Source organism: Papio anubis, chromosome 1 (assembly GCF_008728515.1).
Source record: "Papio anubis isolate 15944 chromosome 1, Panubis1.0, whole genome shotgun sequence".
NCBI classification, from domain to species: domain Eukaryota; kingdom Metazoa; phylum Chordata; class Mammalia; order Primates; family Cercopithecidae; genus Papio; species Papio anubis.
Genome location: NC_044976.1, coordinates 178,323,843 through 178,347,713, shown reverse-complemented (window position 1 = coordinate 178,347,713; position 23,871 = coordinate 178,323,843). Strand labels below are relative to the sequence as shown.

The 23,871-nt window shown below is 47.6% G+C and overlaps 1 protein-coding gene across 3 annotated transcripts in view; it reads right to left on the bottom strand.

The window, feature by feature from the left end:
• NCF2 (neutrophil cytosolic factor 2) overlaps positions 1–21,980 on the bottom strand; it is a 35,906-nt gene extending 13,926 nt beyond the window's left edge. For all 3 annotated transcript variants that reach the window (XM_003893412.5, XM_009191855.4, XM_021929664.2), the window contains exons 1-7: positions 21,528–21,980; positions 18,297–18,379; positions 9,166–9,274; positions 6,064–6,198; positions 4,762–4,869; positions 3,424–3,483; positions 1,776–1,819 (exon numbers count right to left, since the gene is read on the bottom strand). In XM_003893412.5, coding sequence (XP_003893461.1) covers positions 1,776–1,819; positions 3,424–3,483; positions 4,762–4,869; positions 6,064–6,198; positions 9,166–9,274; positions 18,297–18,379; positions 21,528–21,701 — 713 coding nt within the window. In that variant the 5' untranslated portion in view covers positions 21,702–21,980. The remainder of the gene's footprint in view (positions 1–1,775; positions 1,820–3,423; positions 3,484–4,761; positions 4,870–6,063; positions 6,199–9,165; positions 9,275–18,296; positions 18,380–21,527) is intronic.
• Between the last annotated feature and the right edge of the window lie 1,891 nt (positions 21,981–23,871).

Here is a 23,871-nt window from a genome sequence, read left to right as displayed (position 1 = left end):
AGATCCAGCCCACATCCCCTCACACAGTGCCGTGGCGCAAACACAGTGAACTTGGAGCCAGGGACTTGGCTCCAGCCTGGCTCTAACTCCACATCTGACTGCAACTGCCGAGGTGACGCTGAGCCTGCCTGGGCTCCCGAGAGGTCTCGGTAAGAAACTGGTGTACACCTGCTCATAACCATATATGCAGAGGGACAAGAATAAAAGCAAAAACCCCACACACTAGTGAGGACTTACAATCCTTGCCCTCCCTTCCCCTCTGAGGAGGAAGGTCCCTGGCTGGGTCATCTTGGCCAGCTCCCAAGGCTGGGCTGGGGTGGATCAGGTGACTGTGGTCAGGGCAACAGCACAAAGCGGAAGTCAGGTGAGAGCCAGCTGGGCCAGAAAGACCAGTGGGAGAGGAGGAAGGAGAAACCACCTAGAGCCAGTGTTGGGCCAGGGTAGGGAGACGGTGAGCAGGGTAGGTGACAGGGAGCATGAGGGAGGCACATAGAGGGCTCTGAGACTGCCCAGCTGCTGTGGTGCAGTGTCGGTTCCCTTAAGTCTGACTTCATGCTTTTAGGCTCTGAGGCTCTGATTGGCGTCACTTTGGAACGTGTGATTGAGAGGCTGGTGTTCAGGTTTCAGGCTTCCCTCCCTTTACTCCCCACTCTGTTACTTTCCCCTCAGCCCTTCCTTGTTTCCAGACATCGTGTCTATTCCTGTAGGGAATACAGGCCCTTGCAGCTGACAGGGAGCTTAGGAATGAGTTCATCCAGCCCCTCATTTTTGTAGTTGCTTTGGTACTTTTGTCACTTTTTAGCTTTATTTTTATTTTTTGAGACGGAATCTTGGTCTGTTGCCCCAGCTGGAGTGCAGCGACGTGATCTTGGCTCACTGCAACCTCCGCCTCCCAGGTGCAAGTGAGTCTCCTGCCTCAGCCTCCCGAATAGCTGGGATTACAGGCACACATCACCACACTCAGCTAATTTTTGTATTTTTAGTAGAGATGGAGTTTTGCCACATTGGCCCGGCTGGTCTCGAACTCCTGATCTCAAGTGATCCGCCCACCCCAGTCTCCCAAAGTGCTGGGATTACAGGCATGAGCCACCACGCCTGGCCAATCACTTTTTAAAACCTCCTTTTTGGGTGGGAGGACCAGGCTTGCTTCATCACTTCGAGAGAATTCTTAAGAAAGCTGTAGGTTATGACACCCTTTGTTTTTCATCTTACAGAAGAAGGACTTCCTTTTCTTGAGTCCTTCCTCTTTACTTCTTCAGAAAGCATGTGCCGATAGGGAGTGGAAAACGCCTACACAGGAAAAAGGATGCCATTCTACATTCCTGACTCCGGAGAGCTCTGGCCTGCCCCCATCAGAGGGGACCGCAGCCAATGCGAAACTGATCTCCAATGTGAGGTCAGCATCCTGGTCCCCAGGGTAGCTATGTTCCACAGGACACCACTGCCCCTCAGCAACAACCCCTTGCCATGTGGGTGGCTGTGTACATGGACAGAGGGCCATTGGGAACCATGTAGCTGCAGCCAGGCCCTGATGGCCAGCTCCACCATGGTCAAGACTCCCATCCCCACATGTCATTCCTTTCTAGCCTGACATTCTAGAAGACATTCTTCTAAACATTCCTTTCAAGCCTGACATTCTAGAAGAAACCTGACATTCTAGAAAATTCCACAGGATTTAGACTCTGACCCCAGCTTCATCTTCTTCCCTCCCTCTCTTGCCATCAGTTCAGGCTTGGAGTTTAGATATTCTGCATATGGATTTAAATCTAACTTACCTGAAGATCTCTGGGGTTTTCGGTCTGGGTGGAGGCTCAGCTGCCTATTGAATGTTCAGGAGAAGTGAAAATGGAAAAGGCAATGAGGGAAAGCAGGGGAGAGACAACAAATGGCTAATGGTAATTTGAGCATTCTTTCAGACCAGAAAATCAAATAATGCATTTCTGACTGATGGGAACACTGTCTAGGAAGGGGGCACAGTCACCCTGACTAAACACTGGGAAATAACACCTCCCACCAGCTCCCCAGGTGTAGGTTTCACTAGCACAGCAATTCATTTTGAGCCAGAGCTAGTTTCTGGAGGTTAGCAGTCACACAGCAACATGGTGTCACAAGAATGCTTTGACCTTGAGCTCTGTCCTTTTCCCAGGAGAGTTTCCAGAAGCTCTGTTCTGTAATTAATGTCTACTATGTCACATGACACTTCTGAGTATTTTAAAATTAATTTAAATTTTTTTTTTTTTTTTTTTTTGAGATGGAGTTTCACTCTGTCGCCCAGGCTGGAGTGCAGTGGTGTGATCTTGGCTCACTGCAACTTCTGCCTCCCTCGTTCAAGTGATTCTCCTGCCTCAGCATCCCATGTTGCTGGAATTACAGGCATGTGCCACCACACCCTGCTAATTTTTGTGTTTTTAGTAGGGATGGGAGTTTCACCATGTTGGCCAGGCTGGTCTGGAATTCCTGGCCTCAAGTGATCTGCTCACCTCAACCTCCCAAAATGGTGGGATTACAGGCGTGAGCCACTGCGCCTGGCCACTTTTGAGTATTTAAACTTGACACAGGATTCCACTGACTGGGCAAGAATCTCCTCCCCTGTTCTACACTGAATACCATGGGATCCAGTGACCTGGGCTGTGTTCCCTTCATGGCCTCTGGCTGAACTGAAGCTCAAGGGACTTCAGCAAGGCTTTCATCAGCTTTATTGTGAAGAAAGAGATCAAGGAATCTAGATCTGGAACATACCTGCCCCTGCTCAGAAAACCCGCCCTCTGCTGGTGCTGACCAATGCTCTTCACCATCACAGTTTCATTGCCACAGAGTTCCTATGTTCCTCAATGCGTTTTCCCCTCTTCCCTTCACAAGGAATCTCTGTCTGCATTTCTAGATCCACTGTCATCCAGTTCATGTGAGCCCACCTCTTCAAGCCCAGTTTGGACAGAAAAAGGGTTCACTCTCAGCGCCCTGCCTGTGTTCCCGAAGGAAACGCCTGCACATGAGCAGATGGGTAGAGCCAGGAGAGCCCAAACCTCAGACCCAGGCCCCACAGGGTTCCCCTCTTGCCCCAGTACTCAAGAAGAGGCTTTGTTAACAAGCATTCCATAGCTTGTGTTTCACCTTCCTGAGAGAATGGTTGAGGCTTCAGAGAGAGTATCAGCAGATCTCTTTAGAGACGTGAAGACTGGCATTTGTGGGGAAGCAGGAGAGTTAGCTTCAGAGGACTTGGGGTGAAGCCTGACACTGCCTTATTTCCTTACCAGCCATGGAACCCAGGACTGAGAGAGGGCAGGCAGATCCCTCAGCTGCACTGGGGGCCACTTGAAGGAGCCCTTTCAATAAGGCAGCTCAGCACACATAGTCTCTCGAATCGAATGCTTCACAGAAAGCTCTTGAGACCTAGGTCCATGGAGAAGGTCAGGATTGCCTCACCTGTGGTTGCAGAGGGGCAAACCCAGAGAAACTGTCATGATCCACTACAGACGCCACAACCTGAAATCAAGGACAGGAGGGTGTGAGGCTCTGCCAACAAGGTTTCCATTCTTCTGGGTCTCCCTCCTTGCTCATGCCCTAGACCGGTTCTCACTTGAGTCTGGTTTCAGACGTGGACAGTAACTGAGGATTAGATTCCTGATCCTCTGGATTAGGATTTCAGCAACTGAGGAAACGAGTATTCACCCCACCCCTGCTAACAGAGGCTTGCTTTCTCCTCTCTAAAAACAAATGTTTTTATTGAGGTGCAATTTGTATAACGTCAAATTACCCTTTTTTGTGGTTTTTTTTTGGTTTTTTTTTGAGACAGAGTCATGCTCTGTTGCCCAGGCTGGAGTGCAGTGGCGCAATCTCAGCTCACTGCAGCCTCCACCTTCCAGGTTCAAGCGATTCTCCTGCCTCAGCCTCCCAAGTAGCTGGGACTACAGGCATGCACCGCAGCACCTGGCTAATTTTGTATTTTTAGTAGAGATGGGGTTTCACCATGTTGACCAGCCTAGTCTTGAACTCCTGACCTCATGATTCACCTGCCTCGGCCTCCCAAAGTGCTGGGATTACAGGCGTGAGCCACCACACCCGGCCAAGACCTGGATTTAGATGAAGTCCAATTTAAGACATAGTCTAAACACAGGGCTGTGGAAGTGGGGAAAGACTCCTCAGCCCACTAACACGTGAACTACAAGGAGCATTAATCCAAGAGGATCCCATGCTGATCTCTTTCCCCAACATGTTCTTTCCATATTTATTTTTATTTTTATTTTTTAGAAACAGAGTCTCACTGTGTTGCCCAGGCTAGAGTACAGTGGTGCAATCATAGCTCACTGTAACCTTGAACTCCTGGGCTCAAGTGACCCTTTCGCCTCAGCCTCTCCACTAGCTAGGCTGGTCTCAAACTCCTGGCCACAAGTGATCCTCCCACTTCAGCCTCCCAAAGCGCTGGGATTACAGGCATGAGCCACCCTGCCCGGCCTTCTCTTCACATTTAGTGAGCTCCTCATGGCTATGTTTTCCCTCCACTGGCTCAGTCCCCAAGACTCAGCATCCTGTGGGGAACCCTGTGGCTCTCACCCAGGGTCAAGCTGGAAGGGAGGAATGGGAGCAGCCTGGAGAAAATAAACTAGAAGTGGTTGCCTATCTTTCAGCCAAACCTCTGTCCTATAAAGAAGTCTCTTGTTGCCATCCCAGGGACAGAGCCACAAGGAGGCTGCCCTCTTCTCAAGAGTCCCTCCCACCTTGCTCCACATGGCCCAGGCCACAGGAGACTCAGGGGACACCTACCGTCGCCTTGCCTAGGTAATCCTTCTTGGCCAGCTGAGCCACTTGTCTCTCATTTGGTCGAAACAGCCTGCCCACAGGGATCACCACTGGCTCGTACAGCTTCTGCTTCTGTAACACAGAAAACGTAGCATTTCCTTATCTGAAAATGGGGGTGACGATGCTTGTCCTGCCTCCCTCAGTGAATAGATGCAAGAATGTATTGAGATAACCACATAGAAGCACTTTTTCCAAATGAGTGTTGTCATTACTCTAGGGTGTTCAGGTAGGAACCCTTGGTTTGAATACCACCTTCTGCTGCGAGGCCACGTGGACATTGTTTGCTGTTATATGCCCAGCACCCTCTTTTCCCAGAGGAACTGCTCCTCTCCCTCTCTGTGTGGTGTCCGTGGGGTTCTCTAATGGTGTAGACGGCACCACCGCAACGAGGCTGGCCCGGGATTGAGCGAGGCTCATGAGAGTGTTCCCTTGGATGAGTGTCTGCTGACGAGGATAGGCATATAAAGACTGACTTGAGTCCTCTTCTCTGTGTTTTAAAAATCAGATTTAAAGCTAGCCTTATTCACAAATATGCTTGAACGATGGATAATTTTTATCACTGATTCACATAATCAAAACATTTTTTGGGCAGGCGTGGTGGCTCACGCCTATAATTCCTGCACTTTGGGAGGCCAAGGTGGGCAGATCACCGGAGGTCAGCAGTTCGAGACCTGCGTGGCCAACATGGCAAACCCCATCTCTATTAAAAATACAAAAATTAGCCAGGCATGGCGGCATGCGCCTGTAATCCCAGCTACTTAGGAGGCTGAGGCAGGAGAATTGCTTGAACCCAGGAGGCGGAGGCTGCAGTGAGCCGAGATCATACCACTGCACTCCATGCTGGGCAACAGAGTGAGACTCCATCTCAAAACAAAACAAAACAAAACATTTTTGCTGAGAGCTGTTATGTGCCTAGCATTGTGCCAGGCTGTGAGGACTCAGTGGTGATCCAGCAGACATGGTGTCTGCCCTCTCAGTGCTTACAGTCTGTGCAGCGCCGCTCCAGCATCCAGTATCCTGTTCTGCATTGCCCAGGAGCCCCACTGCGAGGGCGGTGTGCTGCCAGGCCTCTGCCATCCCATACTCTAGGCCTCAGGTTCTCAGCACAGATTCAAGATCGTAAGTGGAACTATACCCTAACATCTGTGTTACCCAGACTCACAGAAAGTAAAAGCACCACTTTTATGGCTTCTCAATGGCATGTCCTCTGAGACAAATGAGAATCCAGTGAAATCCTCTCCCCACCTGCACCACCAATACGCTTACCCAGACACACTCCATGGCCTTGTCGATTTTGGAATGTCTGGGCTCAGATTTCATGCTCGTGGCCAATGCTAACTGTTCTTCAGCTTTTTTCCATTCCTCCTTCTTGGCATACATGAAAGCAATGTTATATAACACCTAGAAAAGTACAGACCGCAACATAAAATTTGAGACTGCTCCAAATCAAGGTGCCGGGGAAGGGCTCACACGTGTAGTCCGGGAGTGTTGCTGGTAGCCTTTCTCCCTTCCTCAGCTCTCCTGGGAATATCTAAAATATAGTGCAGTTAGTCTTGCTATTGAGGTACATAAAACACAAACATGTTGTTAAGAAAACACCATGGAATGCATAAATGCAACATCATGTGTACTCTTCTAACAACCAAATAGGTTAGGAACGGACAAGAACTATTGTATACAGTGTACTCAAACCGGTTAAAAAAGAGGAAGAAGAATTGTGCTGTTTTAGTGTGAGTTGCTTTAGTGAAAGAGTGACTTGCTCAAGGCTCCTTCTAGAGGCAGACACAGGGTTGGGAATAAAATACAGGTGTGTGGCCTTCCAGTCCAGCTCCTGCCACTGCGCCTAGGCTTAAACACTGGACAGGTACAGGGCAGGAAGAGGGATCAAGATGCAACCTCCTGTACCAGCACCAGCAGAACCTGGCCCAGATCATGTGAGTAAAAGACTAATGTAGCAACACAGGCCAGGCACAGTGGCTCACGCCTGTAATCCCGGCAGTTTGGGAGGCCAAGATGGGTGAATCACTTGAGGTCAGGAGTTCGAGATCAGCCTAGCCAACACAGAGAAACCCTGTCTCTACCAAACATACAAAAATTAGCTGGGCATGGTGGCAGGCACCTGTAATTCCAGCTTCTCGGGAAGCTGAAGCAGGAGAATTGCTTGAACCCAGAAGACAGAGGTTAGCCCAGAAGCCAGGGGCACCTTCGCCCGGGGTGGGGAGGGAATGGTAAATGCAACAGTAGTCATACTTTTCCAGGTGTTGAGTTGGGCTGTGGTTCTTGAGTGTCTATTATTATGCTTCACAATATACACACAGAATCAAATAATCATTTGGATGCATTGCCAAGATCTAAAAAAATGGCTTGACTGAAAGAAATGTTTTAAATAGGACATATGGAAATGACGGGGTGTGACATTGGAGGCTAGATGATAAAAGACATTGACACTCTGTCTTGCCCTTGGGTCACTTGCTCTTAGAGGCGCCAGCTGCCATGTCATGACAAGACTTTAGGCAACCCTAGAGAGAAGTTCATGCAGCGACGAACTGAGGCCTCCTGCCAACAACGACGTGAACTTGCCAAACTCAGACAGGTGGCAGGACTGGTGTTTCTGTGGCATTAGCGGCTGGTGCTGAATGGTGGGGGCCAGGATGAACCCCAGAAGTGGAATCTGGACTCCTTTCAGGCCTATTTCTGAGAGTCAGTGAGCTACTACTGCCTTCTGAACTCGTTGGCTTCTCCAGCCCACTCCTGACCTTGTGTGCAGAAAGAAAGAACTCAGATCATTTAAAACTTCCTATTTGGTTCTCAGCTGCCTTCTCTTAAGACATTTTCCTGCAATCAGTCTTTATGAACTGATGATGAGAATAACCTTGACACTCTTCAAACATAATAATGTGATTCTCAGAAGCCAGGATCATACCACATCAGGAAGAGAAGGATTATAAGTAGGGAAATGACTAGAAGGTCCCATGTGACAAAGAAGGCCTTAGACCCTGGAAAGTTCAGCTTTACTTGCAGAGAGGGTCACTCAGTATTTTCTGTCCTCCCAGAGCCATTTTAACCCCAGCTCCAGGGGAAACATTCCTCCCACGGAATTGTACTTTGATGCTGCTGTGACATAATCCTTTTTCTAGAGCCACTTGTCCCCCAACTTTTTAATCTGTATAAGTGGCTGTCATTGGCTTATCATCAATGTCTGGAGGTATTTTAGTTGTCACATTGGATGGGGAGTGGTGGTGGCAGTGCTACTAGCATCTAAACGCTAGAGATGCTGTCAAAGTTCCCACAATGCACAGGATGCACCACAACCCCTCTCGCTTCCACCACAATGCAAGATTGTCTGGTCCAACACATTAACAGAGCTACGACTAAGAAACCCTACTGGAGAAGCTGGTCAAATGGCAGCCAATTCCCACTGCAAAGCCCCATCTTCCCACACTGTGAGAAGTGAAGTTCGTTGCTAGCTTGCTGCAGAGTAGAGGTGGGGCCACATGTCCCCAGAGGCCGAGGGTGGCTACAAACTCTATTATTAGCCCCAAGCGACCCTGGGAACACTTGACTTCTTGTGCCTGAGAAACTAAAGCAAGGGGACTTTTGTCAGCAATTTTTCTAAAGAAAGGTCTGTGACATTTACAGGAATTTTGGTTTTCAAAACTGCTAGTATATATTTGGAAGTAGGAGGGGTGGGAAGGGCCAACTGGAAAAAGTAAATGAACCTGCAAAGTCAAAGTCAGTCATGTCTCTCCCTTTTGATAACAGAGAAAAGAAGTTGTTCTGCAGAAATCTTTACCTAAATATGTGCCTTGAGCTGTTCTTTGAGCAAGAGGGGACAGATTTATTCCAAATTATCCTCACTCTCTCTTTAGGTATCAATCAAGTACATGGGGTAAGAACCATGGATAGTTAAGAGTGTGGTCTATAAACCTGAGAACTGAGCAAGGTTCTGGCAGGTCCTGCATGGACAATGAACTCATGATTTTGGATTTGCTAGCAAAATGCTGAACAAATAGCTTGTCAATCTGAATTGCTAAACAAAACATGCAAATTATCATGAATATTTCCACAAGCCAACACACTCGTGTCCAGCCTCCCTTCAGAGAGCCCAGTGTGCTCATTTTTGCATGGTCCTTTGCGCTTCACATTTATAAAATGTATGCCCCCAGGTAACTGATGACAATGCCTTGATGAGCCTGAAATAATCCATCTCAGTCTTTTCTTCAAGGAAAATCTGAGTCTCAAGGCAGAGGAGGCAAAATGGCTTTTCTGAGCTCCTGGAGGTGTCAACAGATCACTGTGCATCTGAACTGTCAGCTGTCCATCCAGCCATGATCCCCGCCTGCCCAGGCCAGGCCCCGTTCTCCTTACCTCACAGGCAAACAGCTTGAACTGGAGCCCCAGGATCTTATAGTCTATCAGCTGGTTCCCTCGAAGCTGAATCAAGGCTTCTTTAAGGTCTTTGATAGCCAAATCGTATCTGCAGGACAGAGGGAGAAAATACAGCAGTCTAGTGCATGGAGGAATAAATGCAGCATAAAATGTGAGTCTGTTTCTGCCTTCCCCATCTATTTCACTGGGACAAGACGCCTTTCAGTTCCTTTTGACCCATTCTAGTTTTCAGCAATCCTGAGCCCAAGTATTCTATATAACTCCTTGGGAATGGTGCCCCCGCCCAGGGCTGTGCCTCGCAGCAACCCTGAGCGCCTCGTCTTGGACAGTCACAGGGAGTTTCTTCTCTGCTGACTGCATACAGCTGTCACCTTTCTGACAACCTGGCTTCTCGCTTTCCAGTGAAGCTCTCATTCTCTCTTGAGAGCTCCAAGCAGAGCCAGCACCTGCCCCCAGCCTGTGTCCCTGCAGAGTGTTCAGAGCTGATTTGGAATACTGCTCACTCCTGGCTCCCACCATCAGGCCAGGCCAGCCTGGCACAGCTCAGAGGGGCCCCTTCTCACAGCTGCCACCATCACCCCCCTGCCCACTGCCTTCGCCCATGGCTTCTTTTGAGTTCAGCTTAGAGCTTGGTTTTGTGGTCTTGTTTCCTCATCGCCCCCACTTCTGCCTCCTCCCCACACTTTGGAAAAGAAAAAAACAACCACTTAAGCTATATAGTATTTCCTCCTTTTTTTGTTTTTTTTTTTTGTTTTTGTTTTTTTTGTTTTTGAGACAGGGTCTCACTCTGTTGCCCAGGCTGGAGTGCAGTGGCAGGATTTCAGCTCACTGCAAGCTCCACCTCCCGGGTTCAAGTGATTCTCCTGCCTCAGCCACCTGAGTGGGACTGAGCTGGGACTACAGGCGAGCCCCACCACGCCCGGCTAATTTTTTATATTTTAAGTAGAGACCAGATTTCACCATGTTGGTCAGGCTGGTCTCAAACTCCTGACCTCAATTGATCTGCGCGCCTTGGTCTCCCAAAAGTGCTGGAATTACAGGCATAAGCCACCATGCCCGGCCCCAGATAGTTTTTCTAATGCTGCTCCCATTGCCTTGTGCTGCTGGATCGGCGTGAAGCTGACTGGCTCAAGGTATATCAGGGCTGCTGTCCTGGGACTTGTAGCAGAGAATGGGAGCTGGCCACATCAGTAGGACCCACAGGCATGTGGGTGGGACCTGGACACACACTCCTGAGGATGCTGGCCCGGGCCTTGACCATGGGCTCCACAGAAGCCCTGGTGGAAGGGAGCCATTGCTGGGCCATAGGGAGTGGGAGCAGCAGGCACAAGCTACCCAGCCCGGCTACCCTCAGCCTTCTGACCTGGCAGGAACAAATTTGGCTGCCTGGTTGTGGCTCACACCTGGGCAACTGGACTGTAAGTCTGTAAGTCCCTAGTCCACCATCTGACCCGGAGCTGCCAACCTGGCTTCTCGTGGAGATAAGTCTGGAATGTGGACACGGGCTGGCAGGAATCCTCGAGAGGCAGTGTGGTGTAGCGAAGGGGCCAGGAGCCAGAGTCCAGATCCAACAGCTCTGCCACTAACTGGGGGACCCTAGCAAGTCACTTCCCTGGCCTGAAGTGCCACGCCAACATTATGGCAGCATATTGTATACAGGGACAGGTTACATGCACAGAACATAGCATATAGGGAGCTTGCCAGTATATGGATCCCATTTCTGGAGTCAAAGCCACCTGGACTTGAGTCCTGGCTCTGTCACTTACTGTCTGGTGAGAAAGGGCAAGTTACCTAACTTCCCTAAGTCTGTTTCCCCATCTTTAGAATAAGAGAATAATAACAGCATATACCTCACAGGGTCACTGTGAGAACTAAAGGAGATGAAGCATTTGGGTACTTCAGACAGTACCTGGCACACACAGTAATTTATTACTGTTGTTGTTGTTATTTTACTTTCTTTAGCTCTAACACTCTACCAATTAATCCATACACCAGCCACTTATTACATGCTTACTTAAAGCTCCATGCCATATAAGCTATTATCAGGATATTTTAAAAATACATGATGTAGAAGCTGGAACTCTGATCTCATGGAAGTTTAGAGCTGAGCCCAAGGGCTGGTTGGTCAAGACAATCAAAAGGAATGGGTGCTAGTGTGACTGGGGGAGAAGCCATCACTGTTAGGGTTGAGGTAAGTCACACAGCGGCAGCAGTGGCTATGCGGGAAATAAGAGAAGAGAGCTTGGGTGTGAAATAGGAAGCTGGCTTTCTCTAGTATCCCTGTTAACTAAAGATGATTGTAAAATCTACTAAATGCATGCAGGCCATTCTTTAAGTAGCAATGGGCCTTTCATGTCTTTTCCACGCATCTTTCTGGGCTCCTGGAAAGATGAATAAGGTACCCAGAAGTACCCCAGAAATCAGGTTCCTCTTTCTAAGCCAGAAGGCGGGGTAACTAGCTTCAATTCACTGAGCCACTGAGCCTCTTCCACCGTGAAGGGGACAGACAGAAGCAGAGGTTTCCTGTTCCCTGGCAGCTGCAGTTTCCACTGTGTTCTATTGCCTGTTTGGGAGCTCGCTGAAGGTCTCAGAGGGCACACACTTTACGTGCCGTCAGCATTAACCTACCAACGCGCCTTCCTCCCTGCTGAGCTGGCTAAGCAGATGGATTTCAGCTGGGAAGTGACACCATCTGGGTCTATCTGGCACTGCATGGGCCCAGCAAAATCCTCCTAATAATTCCCTAGCCCATCAAGATGTCTGCAGAGGCCCAGTGCAATGGCTCACGCCTGTAATCTCAGCACTTTGGGAGGCTGGGGCAGGTGGATCACCTGAGGTCAGGAGTTTGAGACCAGCCTGGCCAACATGGTGAAACCCCCGTCTCTACTAAAAATACTAAAACATTAGCTGGGTGTGGTGGTGCGTGCCTATAGTCTCAGCTACTCAGGAGGCTGAGGCAGGAGAATCACTTGAACCCAGGAGGCAGAGGTTGAAATGAGCCAAAATCATGCCACTGCACTCCAACCTGGTTGACAGAGCGACACTCTGACTGGAAAAAAAAAAAAAAAAAGGTGTCTACAGATTTGGGCCTGGTGGGAGAGAGAGAGAAAGAACTGACAAGTTATTCAGAGCGTTTGCTTTGTTTTAAAGACAGCATGGATCCGCCCGGGCAATATGGCGAAACCCTATCTCACTAAAAGTACAAAAAATCAGCCAGGTATGGTGGTACGTGCCTGTAGTCCCAGCTACTCAGGAAGCTGAGGTTGGAGAATCACCGGAGCCCAGGAAGTCCAGACTGCAGTGAGACGTGATTGCACCACTCCACTCCAGCCTGGACGACAGAATGAAATCCTGTCGAAAGAAAGAAAAGAAAAGAAAAGAAAGAAGGAAGGAAGGAAGGAAGGAAGGAAGGAAGGAAGGAAGGAAGGAAGGAAGGAAGGAAGGAAGGAAGGGAAGGAAAGAAAGAGAGAGAGAAAGAAAGAAAGAAAGAAAGAGAGAGAAAGAAAGAAAAGAAAGAGAAAGAAAGAGAGAGAAAGGAAGGAAGGAAGGAAGGAAAGAAAGAAAGAAAGAAAGAAAGAAAGAAAGAAAGAAAGAAAGAAGGAAAGAAGGAAAGAAGGAAAGAAGGAAAGAAGGAAAGAAGGAAAGAAAGAAGGAAAGAAGGAAAGAAGGAAGGAAAGAAGGAAAGAAGGAAAGAAGGAAAGAAGGAAAGAAAGAAAGAAAGAAAGAGAAAAGAAAGAAAGAAAGAAAAAGAAAGAAAGAAAGAAAGAGAAAGAAAGAAAGAAAGAAAGAAAGAAAGAAAGAAAGAAAGAAAGAAAGAAAGAAAGGAAGGAAAGAAAGGAAACCCAACAGCCAAAAAAACAGGGTGGGGCCAGGGGCTGAGGCTTGAGCCTGCAGTTCCAGTTACTCCGCCAGAGGCTGGGGCAGGAGGATCACTTGAGCCCAGGAGTTTGAGGCCAGCCCGGACAATATAGTGAGACCCCTTCTCTAAAAAAAAAGATTACTTATTTTATTTATTAATTTTGTTATAGAGACAGGGTCTCACTATGTTGCTCAGGCTGGTCTCGAACTCCTGGGTCCAAGCAATCCTCCCACCTCAGCAAGACTGCAAGTGTGAGCCACTGCACAGGGACTAATCAATTAATTTTTAAAACAGGGAGGGGGCATCCTTGCTCAGTGTCGTTTTTAAACATGTCTCTGAAAGCATCGGCCTGCTTCCCAGCCCCCTCCCTCCCTGCTGCAAGCCTCTCTTCAGCCTTTCCACTTGTTTACCCAGAGCTGCAGCCCTGAAGGGGGTTCTGCTTTGACACACAGCTCTTTTCCCACTGTACAGGGTCGCGATAAGCTCAGTATGAGAATCCCAAAATAGCACTCAGCGCTGTGTGCCAGTGGCCCGTGCTGCCGCAGCCCCTGCCTCCCTCTAGCCCTTCTTCAGTGGTTCTCTTTGGGGCCATGTGGAAGCATCCCCCAGGAGGCAGCCAAGGTGCTGGCAGCTTCCCGCTGGGCTCTGCTGGGCTGGGCGTGGGTGCTTTCTTCACACTCACACTTCAGTGACACCCCGTGGGGCGCCTTGACTGCACCCAAAGCCCCCTCTCCTCCCAGGCAGGATATCCACCAGCTGAAGCAGCAACCTGGCCATAGCTTTTCACAAGCTCCAGGCTTGAGAGAGTTTATAATCCCCATTTCTGTAATACTCCTGGGAGGTTTCTTAGGAACCGCTGAAGTGAACTGCTTGTTCTCGTGCTGCCAGTGCCCCATGCGTCCAGAGTCCGCAGCTCATACACCTGCACCCAGGATAATGGAATCTCAGCAAGCTGAAAGAACGTCCAAACGTCAGACACCTTTGGGGTGCTGCAGTGGCTGCTGTGACAGAGGTTTGGGCCCACTCCCTTTCCTGTTTCCAAGTCAGCAGGGAGAAGGCTTTGCTGTGGAGCCTCATTAAGCCAGCTCCACGGAATGGGTCTCACCCTTATTGTCATGCCCTAGGATTCATAAGGCACAGGATCTGAAAGACAGCTGTGAGCCCCTGTGCCTTTCAGATGACAAGGCTGGGCCAGAGAGGCGAGACATCTTGGCCGTGGTCATCACTGAGACTCCGCCTGCCTTTTCAGAAATGTGCTCTAACTTTGTTCTGTTGGAACTTCATAATGACGGAAGAGCAATACAAAAACATATGAAAGTGGGGAAAATAGAGGGAAATAGAGGGGGGAAAAAACCTCCATCCATAACACTATCAGCCTTAAACAATTGCGTTTTGTAATCTGAGGGAATTCCTTTTTTCTTTTTTTCCAGACAGAATCTTGCTCTGTTGCCCAGGCTGGAGTGCAGTGGTGTCTTCTCGGTTCACTGTAACATCTGCCTGCCAGGTCCAAGCTATTCTCCTGCCTCAGCCTCCCAAGTAGCTGGGATTACAGGCACCTGCTACCATGTGCTGCTAATTTTTTGCATTTTTAGTAGAGCTGGGGTTTCGCTATGTTGGCCAGGCTGGTTTCGAACTCTTGACCTCAGGTGATCCACCCACCTTGGCCTCCCAAAGTGCTGAGATTACAGGTGTGAGCCACCGTGCCCGGCCAATCTGAGGGAATTTCTATCCCACACATTAAGAAGTACTTTCTCTAGCCCCCATCCCACTTACTTAAAACTACCTTTTACAGCACTTACCCGCTTCTGCCTTGCATTACAGTTACTGGTCTTGACTTGTTTCCCCTTTTTAATTTATAAATACCTTGAAACAGACTATATTTTGCTCACTTTTATTTAATCCAACACTCATTTATTGAGTAACTACTATGCCGGATACTGAAATACAAGCATGAGTAAGTAAAGATTTCTTCTCTTATGAAATTCGTAGAGTAGTGGAGAAGACAAATACGTACAGGGAGCAAATATCTGTCATGGGCCAGACATGTTACAAAAGGAGGCTCAAAAGAGGGAGTGGGCACTGCCCTAGTGGTTGGGCGTGGCTGGGGCAAAGGCACGGAGGATGCATGAGTGGGCGGCAGCAACTGAACCACATAAGAACAGGCAAGGGAATTTGGCTTTTATCCTGTAGTCATGGAAGCCACTGGAAGTTCTCACACAGATTGCATTGTTTGTTTTTTTACAAGATCACTCTGGAATACGAATGGAGGGGACAAGAGCAGTGGCTGGGAAATCAGTTTAGAAGTGACTGCAGTAGTCCTGGTGAAAAATGAGGGTCTCAACCAAGGTAGTGCTAGTGGGGATGGAGAGAAATAGGTGGATTTAAGAAATATTTAAGAGGTCAACCTGATGAGGTTTAGAGAAAGAGACATTCCCTGGATGGATCCCAGGTACAGATTCCATGAGAAATGGAGGCCAGCCGTATGGGAGAGGGTGGCCTTGCCCAGGAATGGATCCTCAAGGGTCACATACGGACTTCTGTATCCATAGTCCCTGAATTGTACATAAACGAATGTGCGTGCTTGCGAGTGTATTTCTGGAAACACATTTTGCCATTTAACAACCACTGCTGCAGTCGTAAAAGGGAAAAGGGTCAAGAACAGAACTTCAAAGGGAATACCAACACCTAGGGAATTGCGCAAGAGAGCCGGCTTGAGGTTGAGATTAGTGCCTCATTTGTATAATTTCCTCATTGTTGAATTACAGATAAAACTTGGTAGATTTTTCTCTCAGGTGTAACTATTAATATTACCAATCACAGATTGATTGAATCCTGGGTCTTACTTTTAGACCTTTCCAAGATCTTTCTAATCACTCAAAACTGTAAACTTCCAGATCCTGGGACTCACGGGCATTTTTTCGAGGAAATTCTTTCTGGGAGCCTTCACTCTTTTGCCAGTTAGTATTTCTTCTTTATAGGCTATTAGAGCTCACTAAGGAATGGCCTTAGAGTTTGTGTTTTGAGATTTAAGATCGGCTGAACAATTTGTTGTTAGGCCTCCCTGCATATTCTATAGTCTGGAGATGGGGTAGCAGGGAGTGAGAAAGAGAAGGATGTTAAGAGAGGGGACAGGCAGTTAGACGGAGGCAAAATGTCAGTCAAGATAAACACCTGCTGTACCAAAATATCTCATGTGTCCCACAAATATATACACCTACTGCGTACCCACAAACATTAAAATAAAAAAAAGTAAAATTAAAAAAAGTTTACAAAGTCATAATAAATATGTCACATTAAATATGGGGGGAAGAAAAAGCTAAATGCCTGGATATCTTCCCCCAATCCCAGGCTTTCTTTCTCCCCAGATTGCCATTGTGTCTGGTTTTTCTTTTAGAAAAGACTTCACTTCTACTTTCACTTCTTCAGGTAACTAACTGCATCTACATCTTTAAAGTCCTTTGAGCATCTTGTGGTTGCCCTTAGCAACAGCTGCATACACAGGTTTTACAGGCTGTTTCTGACCAAACCATAGGATCAAAGCCTTTCAGGGTGGAAGAGAATCAGAGCCCAGCCCTCTGTCTGATGTCTGGACATCATCTACAATCTCCCTGCTGCTCCATCCATGCCTGGCCTCACCCTCACCCCACTCACACCATGCACAGACCATTTTCACTGTCAGAAAGTTCTTTATTAGGCCAGGCTCGGTGACTCACGCCTGTAATCCCAGTACTTTGGGAGGCCGAGGTGGGTGGATCACAAGGTCAGGAGTTCGAGATCAGCCTGGCCAACACGGTGAAATCCCGTCTCTACTGAAAATACAAACATTAGCAGGACGTAGTGGTGGGCGCCTATAATCCCAGCCACTCGGGGAGCTGAGATAGGAGAATTGTTTGAACCCGGAAGGCAGAGGTTGCAGTGAGCCAAGATCGCGCCACTGCACTCCAGCCTGGGCGACAGGGCGAAACTCCGTCTCAAAAAAAAAAAAAAAAAAAAAAGTTCTTCATTAGCCTGAGCCAAATTCCTCTTCCCTAGAACTTATGCACACTGGTGGAACAATTTCTACAAAGGGTCAGTTTCCCATTCCCCCAAACATTTGAAATTATCACTTAGAATTTTTTTCCTTTGTTATTTGTTATGAGATATTCGTGCAGGATGAGAGGGAGGAGGAATTGAGATTAACTTTCATTTTGAATTTATTAATATTTGTACTAATTATTCCATGTTGACTATAAACAAAGCTAAAAATACAGATAGGGTGATAGAAGAAAATGGATTTTCCTATAATCCCACTATCCAGAGAGAATTATTGATAACATTTTGGTCTATGGCCTTCCAGACTTTATTCTGTGATACAGAAATGGGACTATAGTATACACACTGTTTTGAAATCTGTTTTTAAATTTAACATGTGGTCGGGCATGGTGGCTCACGCCTGTAATCCCAGCACTTTGGGAGGCTGAGGTGGGCAGATCACCTGAGGTCGGGAGTTCGAGACCAGCCTGACCAACATGGAGAAACTCCATCTCTATTAAAAATACAAAATTAGCTGGGCATGGTAGCACATGCCTGTAGTACCAGCTACTCGGGAGGCTGAGGCAGGAGAATCACTTGAGCCCGGGAGGCGGAGGTTGCAGTGAGCTGAGATCGCACCCTTGCACTCCAGCCTGGGCAACAAGAGTGAAACTCCGTCTAGGGAAAAAAAAGAAAAAAAAAATTAACATCTACTGCAGACTTCTTCTGTATAAGTACATATGCTACTTACTTACCTGTATTAATTTGTTCTTATAATGTTAATTTGTATTATTGTTTTTGCAGCTGAATTATATCTCCTCAAATGGATTAAACCAGGTTTTGAAAATGCATTTTGCTGGGATGAAGCCAGGTTTTATGCAGTTTCATGGTCATCCCCATTCTGTGACAGCTGAGTACCTCATAGGAGACCTCCATGGGTGACCCCATCAGGGACACTGGTGGGGTGCCACACCAGCTGAGTATCAGGCCCGTGGTGGTTACCTAGACTCATTGTGCCTGTGACACAGCTGGTTTATAATCTGGCGGCAGACCTGCCTTCCCTCCCCAGTGAGAACTTCTGCCTCACCTGCTGCTTTATTGCATAACTGTCCCCAGAAGGGCCAGTCACATTTCCCAACAGAGGCTGGGAAGGTACTTCTCAAACACCAAGTCAGCAACACTGAGATCCCTTAGGTTTCTCTTTGAAATTCTCCAGTTGGTGCAACTTGGAACCACTTACTTCTCTGTTTGGTAGTAGAGCATCCCTCGTTGGAAGTAAGCCACTGCCAAATGCTTGTCTCGGTTAATGCTTTTGGTAAAGGCCTGAGGAGAGAAGGGTCCAGACATGGCCATGATGCAAGGCAGCGAGGAGGTGTGAGATGAGCCACGGCTCACAGAACCCTAGCCCCCTGCGGTGCCCGGCTCTCCTGTCTGCCCTCCTCGGCACCTCGAGGCCCACCCTGTGCTCTCATGGTGCATTCCGCTTCACTCTCACATTTATTTAGGAGCTCGAGTCTGGGACAGTGGTGTGCATCCCTTGCATCGTCATTTCAGTTCTGCTGTGGATCTACAAAACATTCCTGGAGCCATACATATTCCATCTGATTTCCGCTTTTGTTAGTCATATATGGCCTAGAAAAGCTACACAAGAATCCAATAATGGCCCGGTGCAGTTGCTCACACCTGTAATCCCAGAACTTTGGGAGGCCAAGACAGGTGGATCACTTGAGCCCAGGAGTTCAAGACCAACCTGGGCAAAATAGTGAGACCCCATCTCTATGAAAAATTTAAAAATTAGTCAGGTGTGGTGGCACATGCCTGTGGTCCCAGCAACTTGGGGGACTGAGGTGGGTCGATCGCTTGAGCCCAGGAGGCGGAGACTGCCATGAGCTGTGACGGCACCACTGCACTCCAGCCTGGGCGGCAAAATGAGGCACCCTGTCTCAAAAAAAAAAGAAATCCAATGATACAAATAAAGACAAAGTAGACTATAAGGGTGCAGACACTAAGGGATTATCTCCAACAGAAATCTTAGATTAAAAAGGACTAAAGCATTTTCCCAAAGGAGCTCATCATTTTAAAAATGGACTTGATAATATGAAGCACCTTCTTTGTAACTGTCTCTGACCTTCTCTGAGAGTAGAATTCCGAATAGATAGTTTAGACGTTTACCTGATACTAATAAAAAATACATAATATCTATATTTAAAATATAGTGAGTTATATTTAATGACCTCATTCCCGAGTTCCTTTTTCATTAGTGTAACTTTCATTTCTATTATTGCTGTTTTAATAATATGATTAGATAGAAGCTTTGAGCCAGTAGACACTGTTACTAAATCAGTACTTTAAAATTTTTGGTCTTCTGTCTTTCATTCATACGAATTTAACTGCTGTTTGCTCTAATTTCTTTGAGTTCTCCTAGTTTGAGTAGAGTACAATTTTACTGTGAAACAATGCAGCGAGACTGTGTTGTGAAGTGAAGGTAGAGTTTTTAGAGGCGATAATGATGTGAAACATAAAGATACAATTCCTGTGCAACACAACGGAGCACCTTGTCCAGGAGAGTAGTAATAACTATTTATTGCTCCGTGGAAGATAAAAAAGATAGGGAAATAGGAGAAGCTTCTTTGAAAAATGAAACATCATTAGCCGGGCTTGGTGGTGCATGCCTGTAATCCCAGCTACTTGGGAGGCTGAGGCAGGAGAATCGCCTGAACCAGGGAGGCGGAGGTTGCAGTGAGCTGAGATCGCACCACTGCACTCCAGCCTGGGTGACAGAGTGAGATCCATCTCAAAAAAAAAAAAAAAAAAGAAGAAAGAAGGAAAGAAAAAATGATATCTAATGTAATAATGAAATTCTAACCTTTGTTGCATTTCTTCTATTCCTGTGAATGTACTGAACATTCAGCTTAAATAAATAATAAAATTTATTGCAAATGAAAATAATTAGTGTATTATATACATTGTTATATTTGTTTACTATACAAACATTACATGAGTAGTATACAATTGAAATGATAACAAATAAGAATGCATATAAATGCTAGTAGGAAGGGCTCAAGCAGGAAAACAAAGAAAGGCAGAGGGAATGAGAAGGCTAGAGGCAGAGGAATGCCAGGAGAAACAGACATGTGGGAGTGAAGGCCTGGGAGCTGAGAGGTGGGTGGTGGCCCACGCAACCTTGCCAAGGATCCCATATCCAGGCCAAGGCAGGAGGCTACAGTCCCTGCTGGCATAGCTGTGCCCAGACTAGCTGCCAATCTCTTCCCCCAGACAGTGTACATTTTGTGTCCATCAGCCCTCAGAATGTGTGGTGCTGTTCACTCAGCCCCTCAGCAGGCCCCTGAGAGGAGGTGGGGCCACTGTCCTCCCTCCAGCCAGAGGCGGGGAGTCCTGGCATGCTCTGCTTTGGAGCCTGAGATTGACTTGTCAAGCTATGTGAGAACATTTCAGTCACTTCTCTGTCTTCCTGTCAGGAGGGTGTGGCTGAGGCTTGTTTACCTGCTGTTGGAGTGTGGAAGGCACTGGCTCTTTAAGGGACCTGGGGAGTCAGCCATTTGTCCACACATCCACACTTTGCAAAGACTGGCAGTAAATGGTAAAAATAATAACTAACTCTTATACAGTGGTGTGAAGTTCCACAGGACATTAATAGTTTGGCATCTCACTTAATTTTCATGATATTTAGAAACTCAGGAAGCCGAAAGCCAGATGTCTACATAGACTACATAGCTTGTTTAAAACTGAAAGTCCAGAGAGAGGCAGAGGCTAGGATTTGATCCACACCCTTCCCACCTTACCACGACCAATCCAAAAAATAATTGTTGAGAATGCTTACCTCCATACTACGGTATTTGAGTGAGAAAACGTAACAAAAAAGATGCGAGACATCCCACACCATGCCCCCAGCAGATATCACTAATCAATCACAGTACAATTTCCTCTTGCCAGCCTCGGCATCCTTAAAAGAGTCTCCTTTATAATTGATCAGAATTGTCACTTGGGGTAAAAGCTATATTTTGTAAATGCCTCCCTTAAATCTCTTGAACAGGCAAAGTCAACACACATGAAAGTCTTGGAAAGCAAAAACAGGTGCCTTAGAATCAATAATCAGGTGTAAAGTGCTGGGATAGATAGAGATTCTGTGCCCAGAAGGAGTTCTGTGTAGAAGAAAGTACGACTAGGGCAGCCTTCAGAAAGGTGTTAAAGACACTTGTAGAATGATTTTAATTTAGAAGATGGAGAAAGACGCAACCCTGGCTGCCCCTCAGAACCACCTGGAAAGCTTTTAAAACTGGCTGCCTGGGGCCCCTCCCAGACCAGTTAAATCAGGCTGTCTAGGGGTGGAGCTTGGGCAACTTTTGTTCTTTTCAATCTCCCCAGAGGTTAGATTTCTGAAATGCAATGGGGTTGAGAATCATAATAACAAATGCACAGAGGAGGCCCGGAAAGAGGCACCTCCACTCACCTTCTCTGCTTCAGTCATGTTTTTCAGGATAGTGTGCATGCAGCCAATGTTGAAGCAAATCCGGGAGTGGGGGTCCTGGACGGCACTGAAGGCGTCCAGGGCTCCCTTCCAGTCCTTCTTGTCAGCTGCCAGCACCCCTTCATTCCAGAGGCTGATGGCCTCCGCCAGGGACATGATCAGGTAGAAACCAGGAGGCCAAGAGAGCTGCCAGGAGACAGGGAGAAGACAGGGTGGGGCGTCTCCCCCAGCAGGGCTGCCTTAGTGGCCCCCAAGGTGTTCACTTTCCGGGCCAGATGAGCAGAATGGGGCCCAGCCTCCCTTAAGATAACTTCTCAGTGTTGCAAATGCATCAGGAAATGTCCCCACCTTTTGACAACTGACTCATAACCCTACCAAGAGAGAGAAAAGGAAAGAAGCAGAGAGAGAGGGCGAGTGGGGGTGGAGTGTGGAGGAGAGAGGAAGTACATCAGATGCTGCCTGAAGGATCAGTTCCCCAAAATGCTTCTGCTCTGTCACCTAGCTCCTCCTCTCTCTCCCACTCCTGTTCTGTGGTAGCTTCTGGCCACCTCTGCTTCTAGAACCAGGGCAACCTTGACAGGCGGAGGAACCCCCCTGACGCCCCTGGTGATAGTGACAGGAGGCAGCCAAATGCCTAGGCAGATAGGGGCAGGCCCCTGCTGAAACCCCACCTTCAAGCCAAAAACAGCCTGAAGGCTGAAACACTAGGCTGCTGGTCCCAAATGAAACCCATGACCTAGAGTGAGAACTTCTGTTCCTGTTTGTCTGCTCTTTCCCAATTAATTCTTTCTGACTAATGCCTTTTAACCAATTGAATGTTGCCTTTTCCAGCACTACCTACGACCTGCCCCTCCCCTATTCTGAGCCCATAAAAGCCTCAGACTCACCTGCACTGGGGGGACTTTCCTGCCTTTGGGTAGGGGAACCACCCCTGCATGCCCTCTCCACTGAAAGCTGCTTTTATCACTCAATAAAACTCCCCACCCAGGCCGAGTGGGCAGGCCATCTCCTGCAGCAGGTAGCGTGGCCACTGAGGCATGGGCAGGGTGTCACCAGCCAGAGGTCCCTGGCTTACAAAGTGATGGGGAAAAAATCCTATGTCGCTGGGCCTTGACTTCCACACTCTTGTGAAATGGGAGTGCTGGATGAGAGGATAATTCTTTCCAGTCTTGAATGAATTCCTTGCTCACTTTTTTGTAATCCCATAGGCTGTATTAATATGTTAGTGTTTAACTTGAGCTGAAATGATCATTAACACATTTTTGAGACAGGATAGTCTTTGGATGTTCATCTGATCCGGGCCCGAAATAACTTTTTTTAATTTAGAGACAGAGTTTCACTCTTGTTGCCCAGGCTGGAGTGCAGTGGCACGATCTCAGCTCACTGCAACCTCTGCCTCCTGGGTTCAAGCAATTCTCTTGCCTCAGCCTCATGAGTAGCTGGGATTACAGAAGCCTGCCACCATGCCTGCCTAATTTTTGTGTTTTTAGTAGAGATGAGGTTTCAAACTCCTGACCTCAGGTGATTTGGCCACCTTGGCCTCCCCGCAAAGTGCTGCGATTACAGGCGTGAGCCACCGTGCCCGCTGGAAATAACTTTTATGAGCATTCAGGAAGTTCAGAGGGGACCAATTTCCTGCAAATGTCAAAACTGGGAGCCAGATATGACAGTGAATTATGACTTCTCCCATCTTCCAGTGAAAAATTGAAGAGATGAAGGTCCTGCATTGATGACTAATGAATTTATTAAAGTCTCTGAAAAAACAAATTTAAGAATTCCTTCCTTGCTTTCCTGGGAAAGTAAAAATCAGTAAAACCTCCCAGAGGAATGACTGGGGGTAAAGGGTACAGCTGATTTGGCTTACTAAAATCCTGGCTTCTTTTTAGGAAAAATGCATGTTTATGGGGGTCAAATACTTAGATGCAAACTCTTGTTTTGTAGCAATTGAAAGAACTCACTTATTGTCACCAAGCTTCCCCTAAAAGTCTGAAAATAAAACTTAAAAATGTATACTCCAGTCGGGCGCGGTGGCTCAAGCCTGTAATCCCAGCACTTTGGGAGGCCGAGACGGGCGGATCACGAGGTCAGGAAATTGAGACCATCCTGGCTAACACAGTGAAACCCCGTCTCTACTAAAAAATACAAAAAACCAGCCGGGCGAGGCGGCGGGCGCCTGTAGTCCCAGCTACTCGGGAGGCTGAGGCCGGAGAATGGCGTGAACCCGGGAGGCGGAGTTTGCAGTGAGCCGAGATTCGGCCACTGCACTCCAGCCTGGGCGACAGAGCGAGACTCCGTCTCAAAAAAAGAAAAAAAAAATGTATACTCC